Source organism: Hippocampus comes, unplaced genomic scaffold (assembly GCF_001891065.2).
Source record: "Hippocampus comes isolate QL1 unplaced genomic scaffold, H_comes_QL1_v1.1 scaffold241, whole genome shotgun sequence".
In the NCBI taxonomy this organism is placed as follows: Eukaryota; Metazoa; Chordata; class Actinopteri; order Syngnathiformes; family Syngnathidae; genus Hippocampus; species Hippocampus comes.
In genome coordinates, this window is record NW_017804969.1 from 298,344 (window position 1) to 312,595 (window position 14,252).

At 44.8% G+C, this 14,252-nt stretch overlaps 1 protein-coding gene across 1 annotated transcript; it reads left to right on the forward strand.

The window, feature by feature from the left end:
- The first annotated feature begins 1,411 nt into the window (after positions 1–1,411).
- Positions 1,412–14,060, forward strand: gpsm1b (G protein signaling modulator 1b). Its single transcript, XM_019890597.1, has 14 exons — positions 1,412–2,012; positions 5,245–5,466; positions 6,057–6,192; positions 6,262–6,404; positions 6,593–6,716; positions 7,707–7,822; positions 8,120–8,275; positions 8,363–8,471; positions 8,557–8,671; positions 8,963–9,033; positions 9,115–9,285; positions 11,870–12,017; positions 12,084–12,286; positions 12,401–14,060. Exons 1-14 carry the CDS (start codon positions 1,951–1,953, stop codon positions 12,605–12,607), a joined length of 1,983 nt encoding a protein of 660 aa, XP_019746156.1. The 5' UTR covers positions 1,412–1,950; the 3' UTR covers positions 12,608–14,060.
- Positions 14,061–14,252: the final 192 nt, after the last annotated feature.

The following is a 14,252-nucleotide window of genomic DNA, read 5'->3' on the forward strand; positions in this document are numbered from 1 at the left end:
TTTTTCATAGACCACACACACACACACACACACACACACACACGCACACACACACACACACACACACACACACACACACACACACACAAGGAGGCAGATGGTTTTGTTTTTGTCAAACAGCGAGAGGCAAATTTAAGTTGCTCAGTTCAAATCTGAAATCAGCTTATACCTCCAATCTCATTTTGCTTTTGCTGCTCCACTCCGTAATGAGCTGCTGCCGCAGATATGTACCCCCCCCCCCGCATTATTATTACTATTATGACAAAAATATGAAAATGTAAGACAGGAGACTTGAAGAAGCGTATTAGTCACGAGGGTTATTCATTAAATTAAGAGGCTTCGCTGGAAATAATACACCATAACCTTGAATGGATGTTTGCGAGCCGGGATTATTTAGTTGCTATATCTTTACCAGGGTACTTTTACCCCCTTAATACTAAATTTTAAAGCAGGGCTGGCACATGAGCTACATACTTTATATTATTATTATTAAAACATCAAATCAAGCCTCAGAGGAACTGTTAAGGAAAACCCGAAAGATTGAGCCTAGACAGCAGAGTTGTTCGCGTCATGGCCTCAGAGGTTGAGATGTCATGGATTTGTATCCAGGCTGCGGCGTGGGTATCATGCGGGTACTTTCTGCCACATCCCATAAAAAAAATTAACAGACATTGAGTACTCTAAAATCTAAATTGTCCATAGGTGTAAATGAGAGCGTAAATGGTTGTGCCATGCCATTGGCTGGTGACCTGAATGAGGATAAGCACTATAGAAAGTGAGTGGATCCATCCCATCAATGCTCAGAATATATAATAATAAACAAACATAATATAAGATGATGAAATATAAATGGGTAACGCCATTATGTCCAGGTCTTTGATGCAGAATTTGTTATTTTACACAATCACTAATATTACTTCAGGGGGACTTAATTCAGGACAACCACTTATTTGACTTGATCATGGTTGGAAAATAGTTTTTTTTTTTTTTTTTTACACGCTCGGTTCTGAACGTAGGTCGGGCGTTTCAACAGAACACTGCTGACCTCTAGGGGGCTTTCTGAAGTATTGCACATCTGAGCAAAAAAAAAAAACTCCTGTAGCTTACGTCACCGGACAAATTCTGACTCTCGTCTCGGTATATTTATTTATTACCCATAAAAATGAAAATTTATTGTATTCCTTTAACATTATGGTAGTAAATAATAAGCGTTAAAATTACGACGCTAAAATAATTATTTTTGTCTAAACGTCACTATTGTGTACGTTTGTAATTGTGAGACCTGTTGCGTGACGTCAATTATTTTAGTTCGCAGGTGCTGTACGTCATGTTTGATGAGTCCACTGAAATGTGTTTGGGTGCCGTTGGATTTCCGCAAACCTTGTTCCTACTGTTCCTATTTTCTCCTTCGCCAAACATTTAATTTGGACACAACACAGGTAAACGTAATAGTGAGGCCTATTCGTAAGTAAAAACGACATAGTGTTTTGTGCCTATGCTCGCTTTCGTGTCGCTTTTTCAACCCAACAGGCGTTTTAGGCAATTTACCGCTCCTAGTGCTTCAATATGGGCTTTGCCGCCATATTATTTTAAGGAATATTCTAAATATCGACTATATTAAATATTAACTAGCCGTTCAATTAAACGTTTTCAAGAGTAAAAATGTCTAAAACCAAGGTAAAGTGGGTAAAAAAATATTAGCAAGTGCCACTTCCCCTGCTCGCGCTCAATTTCCTGGTACGTGACGTAAACTTGTGGGCCGGGCTACGAAACGCTGTAGCTTCCTTTCATAGCCCTTGCCAGTCCTGTGGTCCAAGAGTCGGGGGGGCGGGTGGGAAAGGGGGTGAAAGAGGCGAGCGGTTGAAGTGGGATAGGGGGGCTTCCAAAGAGCCAGTTCGCCGTGAAGGGGCCTCTTTTGGGGGCCGGGCGGAGCAGGTACGAGACGGCGAGATGGACCAGTCGCTAGCTAATGGAGTGCAGCAGGAGCTGGCTAGCAAGCGGCTACATTCAAGGTAAGCGAATTTCGCAGAAATATATCGTCAAACCCTCCAAATGATCGAAAATGGCCGCTCGAAGCTTGAAAATAGAAAGCGGACAGGCGGTGGTTTGCGACTCTCGAGGCCGGTTGACAGGCAGAGCTGCAGTTCCAAGTCTCAAGAGCACTGGCTCGACTGGAGTGTAGACTGAGAGGGGTGTACGCACTTCGAGACGTTTAGATTATGTCCATTTAAGAGAAATGAAAATAACATTTCGCGTCGAAAGTTATCACCACTGAAATACACTCACTGCACACTTTATTAGGTATACTTGCAAAATTTGAGATCCAGTACAAGCTTTGTTTGCCGATGTGTCCGCTGCATGCGACACATTTACAGATCAGCACGAGAATTGAGTTTTAGTGGGGACTTAGTCCGCATCTTTTTCACAAATTCCAACAGTTTGCAGGTGTCTTTGTAACATGTAATCCTTTTGTCAAACTACTCCAAGGAACAAGAGCTATAGTGCACTTTACACACCCTCTATTCTTGTCTTGCTGAAATCAGCCACTGTGTAGTCTGATGCCAGCGAGCCAGCTCTCAACCCATCCCAGACTTTCCTATATGGCAGTTGGCAACGCCGGCTGACAGAGGGCTGAGCCTGAGCTTTGGAACAAGATGGGCTTTGTATGCGGCCCCTCGTCATCTCGCCACCGAGTGAGTGCATAACAGAGGCTTGGATCCCGCCAGTGTTTGGCCATCTCCTTTTTTTATATTGCTCAGTGAGCTGCCTCTTGTCATTTTGCCAGCAAATGTGTGCTGTGGCAAAGCCCAGAGTCTGGAGAAAAAAAGGCGAGCACCCATAAAGACTCATGAGATTAATTTATTCCGTGACCAAGCTTGTGAATCTTGTGGGGGGGGGGGAAACATTTTTTTTTCATTTATTGGGGTAGGCTACAGCAAGCCCCCGACCCTTGTGAGGATAAGCAGCATTGTCTGAATTCTACAGTCCTCTGTGTCAGACCACAGGCAGGGTAATGTCGGAATGACAATTTCCCCCAAGCTGACCAATATGAATGATAATAGTGTGCTGTATTACACAGCAGCATTTTTTTGCCAACCACAAGGATGTCAAAAAGTAAAGTCACAGTGTAAAATGGAAAATCAATCATTGTTTTTCTTATGCGGTTGCTTTTCTCTTCTTTTTTCTCAGCATTCTTTCCATTAGTTTGACTCCAAGTCAAGATTTTTGTTATTGAGGTGATTTCTGATATTCCAACTCAAGAGGCTAGTTTACAACACCCAGTGCTTTTAGAAGTTGACTTCCTGCACACTTCAGTGTCTCTATGCATCTTTTTAACAATTCTGCCTCCACAATTAATGGCTGTCACGTAGCCGGGAATCCTCATCAAGGAGTCCTTTCTGTCTTTGGGCCGACAGGAGGCGAGACAGTCAGCGATGTTCGCAAAAGGCAGTCAGCAGGGTTCATTTCTTGCTCAAGGTCAGTTTGACACACTGTCTTTGGGGGAATAAAAGCTCAAATCTTGACGGCTGGCATCTCCTCTTCTGCTTGAATGTATCGGTCATTCACATAAGAATTGTCACGGCGTGCTGGCTTTTAGGGAAAATAATGACACACCATATTGACGGAAGTCCTTTTGGCACCTCTGTGCTCTGAATCTTTTGGGATGTCTGGCGACCTAATAAGGTTCCTGCTGGAGTAAGCAAATAGTTGGATTAGTCTGGGCCACTTACTGCGCTGTTTGGACACTTAAGAAGGTGCAGTAGCTGTCTCATCTCTCCGACTTTGTCGGGCTAACTGTGGAAAGGACTGTTGTTTTGTAGCAAGGCTTTTTTTTGTTTTTCTCTCTGTGTGTCGTGGAATTTTAATGAGTTGTCCAAGGCTGAGGACCATCAACGGAATAATGTGTGCATAGTAAAAAGAGAAGTAGCACAACAGCTGCTTGCCTGACAGACCTCAACAAGTCTTCTGATGACTTTGAAGTCAACATGCTTTTTTTTTTCCCCCCGTTTTTTTCCGAGAGGCAAAACTGGGTCGGCTCCATCTTGGAATCGTCTACTGGACGGTCTGTTTGTAGAACCTGAGAAGCAGATGTGATTCTTGGGACTCGAACTTGCACTTGGAATTCTCTCTCTTTTTTTGGGGGGGGGAGTAATAATCCCAAAGGCCAGTATGGGAGAGTTTTCTGTGCTTTATATCGTCTGACTCTGTCGTGTCAAATTGCTAAGACATCAAACGCCTCACTCTGATGGCGTCGGCGTCACGCCCTCTCACAGGGGCAGAACAGGCGGTGTGCAGGCTGGTGCACCGTGGCCCTCGGCCTCAGGCCATGCTTAAGCCCTTACGTTTGGAGTTGCAGGTGTTTGTGGACAAGACCCTTGCCAAGCAAAAGCACAGGTACTATGTTACTTAGCCCATGAATGCATGTCAGGCCTCTCGAAGGATACAGTGGCTTCTAGTCTAAGAATGCAGCGTTTATGTGGGAAGTTTTGACATGAAGTTGTAAAAGTTACAACTTCATTTTCAAACAGTTGCTCTCCAAAACATGCGACTTAACTGTCTAAGCATGATGTCTTTTTCTCTGTGGATTGATGTTGCACATTTCAGTTTCTTTTTTTTACATGGCTCAAATACTGCTTTGTAATGTCTTCAGTGAAATGTTCCAGATTTTTCTGAGCCCCCAAGCAAATCATTGAATTAGTTTTTTTCCGCTTGATTTACGTCCGTGATTCACTCCAACAGTGAAATGGCCCTTCGTGTTTTCCCCCACTAAACCTATTACCGAATCACAAATGGTACACGCCGTCTTTCCTATCGAGGCAGCATATGTAGATTAAATTAGATTGAGGGGTAATCCTTGACTAACTCCACATTCTATCCGGAATTCGGTTTTGCCATCAAATATGCTCCCCTTTAGTTCATCCTGGATTATGTTGACACACTTTTCATGGAATTTTCAGCTCAATTGACAATAACGCACTTGTGAACGGACACAAAGATGCCTTGTGCGTTGCCTCAAACAGTGCAATTGATCCAGTGGTTGTCATGGTAACCCAAGTATTGCGTTTGAGAAGCCTCCTGTTGAAAAGGCGTCTTGTACTGTACGTCTTGGTGCACCTGGGTTACACAGTCAACAGGTATCATTGCTCAAGAGACAATAAGACAGCCCTAGTTGTCATGGAGATGATGCAGATTCGAAAAGAGTTGTCAAAAGGTGTAACAAATACCCCAATGACCATCATCCAGGATGGAGGCGTCCTGCTTGGAGTTGGCCCTGGAAGGGGAGCGCCTGTGCAAGGCAGGGGACTGCAAAGGTGGCACGGCGTTCTTCGAGGCGGCTGTGCAGGTTGGCACGGATGACCTCAAGACCCTCAGCGCCATCTACAGCCAGCTGGGCAACGCCTACTTCTACCTGAAGGAGTATGGGAAAGCCCTGGAGTACCACAAGCACGACCTCACGCTGGCCAGGTGAGGAAAATTGCTGAAATTGCAGAACCCTCGGCGATGATTACAAATGCACGCGATCGTCACCTGCGTCCTCATTTTTCATTTCTCCTGCAACACAGTTTTTGGGTTAAAAAAAGTGCTAAGTCACGTTTTTAACTGGACAGCAATCAAGTCAAGTCATGCATCAACCTGGATTTTTGATACAAACATTTTGTTTCAGTAAATTGTAATCACGTTTTTTGCGTGTATGTAGGTGATGATTTGTGGTCGTGTTGTTCACACACGATGTGAATTGGGAAAAAGTGAGTGGACTTTGATTGAGGAGCTCGATGAGAAATCTGGCATCCCATTGTGAATCCAGGTGGTATTTCGTTAGCAGGGGAGTGATTAAAGACCCCCAGGGGCAGGATTTACCTCGTTACATTACTGACCCGGCAGGGCCGCGGGGAGCTGGTCCCGGTGAAGCTGCTCATTAAAAAGCACTTTACTGCCTCTTCTAATTAAATCAAGTTTAAGCGCTGCACTTTACCAGATAAACCAGGGCCAGTTAATTTAATCGAGAATAGCTTTATTAACACAAGCAGTAACGCGCACGCACTTTGCTCTGGCAGGACAATCGGCGATCGAATCGGAGAAGGAAAAGCCAGCGGTAACCTTGGCAACACGCTGAAAGTGTTGTGTCGCTTTGACGAAGCCGCCGTCTGTTGCCAAAGACATTTGGACATCTCTCAAGAGCAAGGCGACAAGGTCCGAAAAGCTTCTCTGGATGTCACAACCACAGCTATGTGTCTTTTTTGACTCTTAATTGTGCTTTAGGTGGGTGAGGCCCGTGCGCTTTACAACATGGGCAACGTGTTCCATGCCAAAGGCAAGCAGCAGTTGTGGGGTTGTACCCAGGAGCCTGGAGACCTTCCCCCTGACGTCAGAGACACGCTGCAACGAGCCACGAGCTTTTACGAGTTTGTATTCATCTTCACATTGAATGCCAATCAATGACACTATCGTAGAAATACAATACGGCTTCATTAAACGCGTTGGAAAAGAACTATTTCCACAGTAATGGTGGCACTCTATGGGAAACTGTAACAATAATGCCAGGTTGGGTGTTAACATTGCTTACATACTCAGTTGTGTGTTGTCTTTTCAGGATGAACTTGTGTTTGGTGAAAGAACTGGGCGATCGCGCTGCTCAGGGCAGAGCGTACGGCAACCTGGGCAACACGCACTACCTTCTGGGCAACTTTGTTGAAGCCATCAAGTTCCACAGGCAGGTCAGACATACTGAGAGTTTTCCTTCTCTCTTTGCTACTTTTGCACATGTATGAATTATTTTGTTGTTGTTATGCGAGCATAGGACCAGTCAGACTCGGAGCTTGAGTCATTAACTTGGCTGTCATTCGGTCTCATTGATATATAACAAGTTTGTCAGCTCGCTCTATGAGCGTGAGCATCTGCCACGTCACGCTTATTTGTTTTTCCACTTGAATTTGCACGCGCAGTGTTTTGGTGGGTTGAGTGCAATGCTATGCGGTTGGAGGGTCCCGGTCAACTGTCTCTGATCTGCTGTCACGTACACATCAGACAAAAGTGTGTGCTTTGCAAAAACTCCGAGATGGAGACAATTAGCACCATTTTACACTGTCAGGAAAAGGCATAATTTTTTTCCATGTCACTTTTCTGCATAAACAGCGCAAATAAGGAACGGTTGGAAACAGTCAAGCCAGCAGTTTTCAGACAGGTGGATCAGCATCTTAACAGAAGCTAAAAGATGATTACGTTTACGTAAAGCCCCTTTTATACTGCCTGTGTCATTTTCCCACCTATTTTTCATTTTACTGTTCTGCCTAAAAGCCTTGCCGTGAACGTAACGAGAATAAGCTGACCTGGCAATTTTCCGCCTTCAGAGGTAGCGTCCGTGGCGCACCTGGGACTGTGCCTGTGTGTAAATCCCCCTTTTATATCGCCCGTTAAAGCTCAGTTCTACCTTAACGGTGGCCTGGGGACACATCGCAACTGTGTCGACAACTGCAGATCACAGATGCTGGCCGCACTGGGCCAGTACAAATCATATAATTTTTTGTTTTGCCTATTTTTCTCCCATAAGAATGGCTTAAGAATTGAAACGTGTATTATTTCATGAATATACAAAGCCAGCACAATTTGTGTCTATGTAGAAAGACCATTCTGAAAATAAATGTGGCCAGCAAACATTTTCTCTGACTTCATGCTCATCACTCAAGTTTGCGTCCTGTCATCCACAGAGATTATCCATAGCAAAGGAGTTTGGCGACAAAGCGGCAGAGCGACGAGCCTACAGCAATTTGGGCAATGCTCTGATATTCCTGGGCCAGTTCAACACAGCCACAGACTACTATAGGTGAGGGAAAAGCCAGTCTGACCTCTAGCGGTGGTTGAAGGAAGTGACACAAGCCGAATCATGGAGCGCAGCAGTCCCCATGTTATTTTTTTTTTGTGCCACGCAAAGGTTTAGCGAACAGCAATATTTTGACACATGGTTATTGAAACAAATAATAGATGATTAAAAAATACAATGTGGCGATAAAATCCACATTTTAAGTTGGACTATAAGTATAGTACCGTTCCCATATTTAGGGAACGTTGACAATGGAGGACACGAATTACACAAAATGAAATTTTTTTCTCGGTCTTGTAGAAAAACTCTGCAGCTGTCACGGCAGCTGAGGGACCAGGTGATGGAGGCCCAGGCCTGTTATAGCCTTGGAAACACCTACACACTTTTGCAGCAATATGACAAAGCCATAGAGTACCACCTCAAGCACCTGTATATTGCTCAGGATCTCACAGACAGGTAAAGCAATGGTTTGTGATATGACATTTACACAAAACCCAGCATACAAGTGAAAATGTATTCTGAGAACTGGGCGTGTTTTGTCAGGGTTGGCGAAGGCCGAGCCTGCTGGAGTCTGGGAAACGCCTATGTGTCTTTAGCCAATCACAAACAAGCGCTCCACTACGCCCGGAAACATTTGGAGATCTCCAAAGAAGTGAGGGCTTTTTTCCATTAAAACAAATGCATTTTAACACATCGGTGCATTTTTTTTTACCTCTGCCTATTTCTCCATATGACAGATTGGGGACAGGAACGGCGAGCTGACGGCCAGGATGAATGTGGAGCAGCTGATGGAGGCATTGGGTGTTAGCGACAGTGACCTTTCACCTTCCAGTTCAGAGTTTGAGATGCAAGGTGACACAACAATTTTAGTTGCTTTCGCTTTCGTTAGCTTCTTATCCGATTTTGAGGCCTGATTTGGATGTGAAGCTGTCCGATTAATCTCATCACTTCCATCTTTTTTGGGTCACATGCACACACACAGGATGTGACGTTCCTGTCGGCCGAGAGCTCACATTTAAGTTGTCCATTTTCTCCACGGCATCCAAGCAGTCAAACAGACTCTTATTCATTTGTATCATAAAAGTCCGTGGCCGCTGGCAATGTGCTTCGTGTTGTCTCATGATGCTGTTTTTACGCTTCAAGGAGCGAGGCCCAAATTCACCAAGAGGAACAGCATGGACAGCGTTGAGCTGTGGAAGCTGTCTTCATATAAGGTAAAAATGCTTGTACACGGCGTCGCAAGTTGTCCCTAGCTCTCGGCGTCCAGGCATCACTCAATGACTTGCTTTCTCTAGGACGGTGAAAGTCACGAGACCGAAAGCATACCCAGAAGGTCTCCGAGTCAGACGCCGCAGACGGCCAAAAGGAAAGGCTATCCTGATAGCCGGTCGTCGGACGGAAGGCCCTGGCTGGACTCTCCCATGGATGCAGACGACATCAATCTGCAAGTCTTGCCTCCGCTGCCAGTGAGTAGACAACTCCAAGTCTCATCCCTCAGGTGTTGGCTTAACCTTAAGCTAATAAGCAACTGTCTGGAGCGTACCTCTGCCAAGAAGATTACATTTTCATTGCTATTGCCGTTGTCTTCAAATCAGTCCTTCTCAAATAGTAGAGTGGGCCCCCCTTGGGGCGATCGTGATGCATTCCTGGGTTTGGTTGGGAGGACGGGTGGGTTAACCTTCCTAAAATAAGTGTAATTGCCCATCCACTACAGTAGGTGTGAGTGGTGCCCTCATTGTCAGAATGTGCGCAGGGGAGTATTAGCTCTAAGTTAGGCATGTCCAGTTGCATGCAGTAACTCAAAATAATTGAGAAGCACTGGTTGAAATAATACTTTTGCGTTTACTCCCTGTCCAGCATGTCCTCAGCTCTCCTTTCATTTTTGTGACACAGTTAGCTAGTTAAATTGGGCATTCCTTTAATTTCCCATGAGCTAGCTCAACATGATATAATAGCCCTCCCACAGTGGACAAGTACTCATCCCTCATCACATTTGTCCTTTCAGCTGAATTCACATAACAGGTTTTTATAGCTGCCAATGCCTTCTACAAAGACCCTAGCAAAGCAAGGACAACTCCGAAACTATGTGCGCATCCACACAGCAACATTTGCTTTTAACACAACAGGCTAGTGTCAGTTGTTAAATGACATGGAGACGTTCCCTTGTACATTATACCAGTGTCCGGTACTGTCTTTAAAGGGAGAAGAGTTAGGGGTGGCCTTGTTCCTCCATTCCATGTTGGTGCTGTTTACACAGGAAAGCGACGCTGGGAAAAACGATGGGAAAAATGCCAGGTTTTACGTTGTTAGTGCACTCACCTGCTAGGTTGGTAAGCCTCACTCCATTCATTTCTCACCTATGTATCTGAGTTGCAGGTAAATTTGGTATTACATTGACAGCAACCTTTTATTTTTTTGTTTTGATTTTTGAAAGGGAAAATGCCAGCTCTATAAGAGGGACTGTTTAGACAGACATAATCAATAACAGCAAGGCGTAATATTGCAGGCTCGACGTTGACCTCCAGTTTCTTTTAGGTGCCAAACAGTGTCACGAAACAAAAAAAATGGTGATTTTATAGACAGCACTAATGGGGCTCTTGACATACTAACTTTAGCAGCCTAGAGAACTTCATTTCAGTCACTTTGCAGCTGTCACTGTTGGTGGAGTAAACAATATTGCAACATTAACAACTACCTTTTGTCTACTTTCTGCTCGGATGTAAATGGCAGCCCACAAAGGCATCAAATGAGTTGGGTCTGAAGTAATTGTAATTCAATTCTAAAAAACAAGTCTGTCAATATTGATTACACCTCATTCGTTATATTACTGTATCGTTGGCATGGAAACAATGCTCGCTTGACATCGTTGCCTCTAGTTGTCCAAGTGTGGCCAACGTTGGCATGCAATCTACTCATAACTGCGCCTCGCACCCGCCCTCTTCCCTCCCCCCACGAGCACTCTGATAATGTGACCTTGATCACAGAGGCACTTCCTACCCCCTCCTCACCGCCAACCCTTCCCATAATGACTTGTTTTCCCACAGTGGCTGAATGGCACAAAAACGGCTAGCAGGAGAGAGTGAGGGAGTGCGAAAGAGAGACGGGGAGGGAGGGAGAGCATGTGCTTGAAAGCTGCAATAGAAGGACACAATTGGGGAGCAGAGGGGCTTTGGGGGATGCAAGGTGGTTGGGGGGAACCGAAGGGGAGAGGCATGACAGAGGGTGAGTTGAGAAGAGGAAGCGCAGCAGCCGGTGAGTTGTTTCATTCATTTTCAAATGAACAAAGTTAGCCTTCACTCTCACCGATGTCTTGTTGCCCTTCCTCGCTACGTTGGTTCAAAGTTAAAATGCAAATGATGCAAAATGTGTCATTTTTGTCTGTCGCTGCCAGCGCTAAAGCGGACTCCTGCTGACCTACTTCACATCATGCCGTCAGGCATAGGGACCTTAGCTTTTATTTTAAGCTCGAACACCGAATACTATATATGTATTAGGTGCGGCAATATCATTGGCATTAACTGAGACTACTCGCAGGAATTGCGCATACTGAAGTTTGATGAAGGTCATGTCCACAAATGCTCATTATAGTTTCACATATTTTCCACGTGCTGGGTTGAAGAAAAAAAAAAAAAAAGAAGCATAAATCGTTAACAAAAGGTCACTGTCTGATGGCGTACTTTTCCACAACAGGAACTTTACCCCCGAGCTTGGAACGTTTGGAGGACAATGAGAACTTTTGTCTCCGTTTTGTACCGGGGTAATTTATCAATGCCAAAAGAAGGCTCTGCTGATCTGATTCTAACATTTTGAGGACTAAAACTCGTGTCTGCAAAATGTGTTAGAAATGCAGCCATATGGACACATAAAAGAAGACACTCACATTGCACTAATGGAGGTCTCTTGTGATTCCATCAAATTACTTCCCCATTTCACTCAATGGGAAAATCCTCATTATGCGTCATTATAATGGACATCCTGTTCGGCTATCTCGTGGGCAGGTTAGGTGTTTCCTAAAATGGCTGATTGTGTGTGCGCATGTCTGTGTGTTAGAAACTTGGCCGTGACCCTTCCGATGAGGACTGCTTTTTCGACCTGCTCAGCAAGTTCCAAAGCAGCCGCATGGACGATCAGCGCTGCCGCCTCGATGAAGCACACAACGGCGACGGCCAAGGCGGTGCCGCCCTGAGTGACATTATCGGTCGGTTTCTTGGTCTTCCCGCAATGAGGCGCTGTGAAACTGACACCTTGCACCGCTTCCCCCAAGATCCCGCAGTGACCACCTCCCCCCAGACGGAGGAGCTCTTTGATTTGATCGCCAGCTCTCAAAGTCGCCGCCTGGATGACCAGCGCGTCAACGTGGGCAACCTCCCGGGTCTCAGGATCACACAGAACAACCTGGGACACTTGGTGGGGGAGGGAGAGCAGGAGCCCGGCGACGACTTCTTCAACATGCTCATCAAGTGCCAGGTAACCGCTGACGCATGGACATAATCGAGTGAAGTACTCCGCCCGTGTGAAAGTAAACACATTATCTCTTTGCCAGTGGATGTTGATTATTTAACATTTTGCGTGTGACTGCAGTCCTCTCGGATCGACGACCAGCGGTGTTCCCCACCCGAAGCGGGCCCCCATGCTCCCACGGTGCCTGACGAGGACTTCTTCAGTTTAATCCAGCGGGTGCAGGCCAAGCGTATGGACGAGCAGCGTGTCCACCTGTCCAACGACGAGCAGGACAGTCCAGGAGAGGAGTCGCCCGATATCGAGCCACCTGGCGGGTTCCCCAGCTAGGGATGCGGGAGAAAGGGCCCCCCCGCCCCTCATCGCCCCGAGACGATAATAAATGCACGTCAGGACGGGCTGCTTGCTAGCAAAATTGTCCACGTGTGACAGGTGGTGCCATTAAATTCATATGTGTAAATATAATGGGGAAACATTCGCATTTTTGCACGACCATGGAATTTCTCAATATTTGACCGCCATCGCTCTCAATAACATAACTCGTGAACTCAGATCTGATGCCTTAATCAGCATTTTCGTTTCCCAGACTCAAGATTGTATTTGTAGAAGCACACCAACTGTTTAGGACTCATTTGAATTCTAGCGCTCAATGATTTTTGCACTGAAATCTAAAAACCAGTTTATGGACCTTAGTAACACATTTCGTCAATCATGTACATTTTCTTCCCCTGTTTTTATTTTGTAGGCAACATGTTGTATGACTTGTTAGCACAGCTGCCTCACAGTTCTGAGGTTGGGGATTTGAATGTCAGCTCTGGACTTCGTTTGTGGGGCTTGCATGTTTTCTCCCCGTGCTTGCGTGGGCTTCCTCCCATGTTCCAAAAACATGCATACTAGGTTCATTGAAGATTCGAAGTCTAGTCTGTCTATGAACCAGGTGACTGCCATTTGTTTTGTGCGGGGTGTATATGTTCTAAGATACAATGCCAAATCTTGTTTTCATGATTTTTGGGGCAAAAAAAAAAAATGCTTGAATCATTGCTGCTTGAAGCATTCAAACAAGACTGGTGTCACTGATGTTCAGTGATGGTATTACTGTAGTTAATACTATGCAGTGGTGAAATTTGAAAGCCTGTAATGCTTAATATTCAGAATACAATGCATCAAACCATAAGTGAGATTACTGAGCAAAAAGTGAAGTACAGTATTATGAAAGGCCACAGTTAATGTGGATGATATACTGCACCCTTGTGGTCAAAGCCCCGTATTACCTCTGTAATTCAATATATTGGGAGTACTATTACTGTTTAAACCCCCATCCACAGTGAGTGTCAAACTGTCGTGATGTTGAACTTGACCCATGCTGAAACTCTGCATTTTTGATAGATAACTACAAAGAAGGGCTGTGAGAAGTTTGCCGAGGAAACCCCTTGACGTGCAGACAAGTCAGCTAAAGACCCTTTTAAGCGGTTAGTAATGTGATATGTTTAATGGTACGAACATGTTTAATATGACCTATTATATATATATATATATATATATATGAGACACAATGGTGGCCACATACCTCATTTTTTGTACCTCAAAATATGACTCGAAGAGGTAAAAAAATAAATACATGTTGGGAGTTTGTGTGATTCAACTTACCAGGTATGCTTTCATTGGTCACTGCCATAATTTGTATATACACAGTATATAAATATATTTTGTATTTATGTTCCATTTGGGGGAAGCGAACAAGTCCGCTGTGCTTTTAATAAAAATGTTGCAGGTTACTTGTGGATCTGTGCTTGTCATACACAATTTTTTTTTCACACTCTGCACAAGTTTTCTGCTTAACTCGGCCGTCCGCAGCTGATATGATTGCAAAATGAAGGGAAATGTCAAAGACATTGCATTGAATAGATGCCATTTCACAATGCTATGCTGGAACCAAGCACAAAAGGCCTCTGAACAAAACCTGCCTGATTGTGTT

What these genes read in the sequence shown, in the direction of transcription:
- gpsm1b (XM_019890597.1), top strand. Translation starts at nt 1,951, where the DNA reads ATGGACCAGTCGCTAGCTAATGGAGTGCAGCAGGAGCTGGCTAGCAAG. An exon ending in CTCAAGAGCAAGGCGACAAG is followed by an intron (nt 6,193 to 6,261) that starts GTCCGAAAAGCT and finishes ATTGTGCTTTAG; the next exon opens with GTGGGTGAGGCCCGTGCGCT. An exon ending in CGCCCTGAGTGACATTATCG is followed by an intron (nt 12,018 to 12,083) that starts GTCGGTTTCTTG and finishes GCTTCCCCCAAG; the next exon opens with ATCCCGCAGTGACCACCTCC.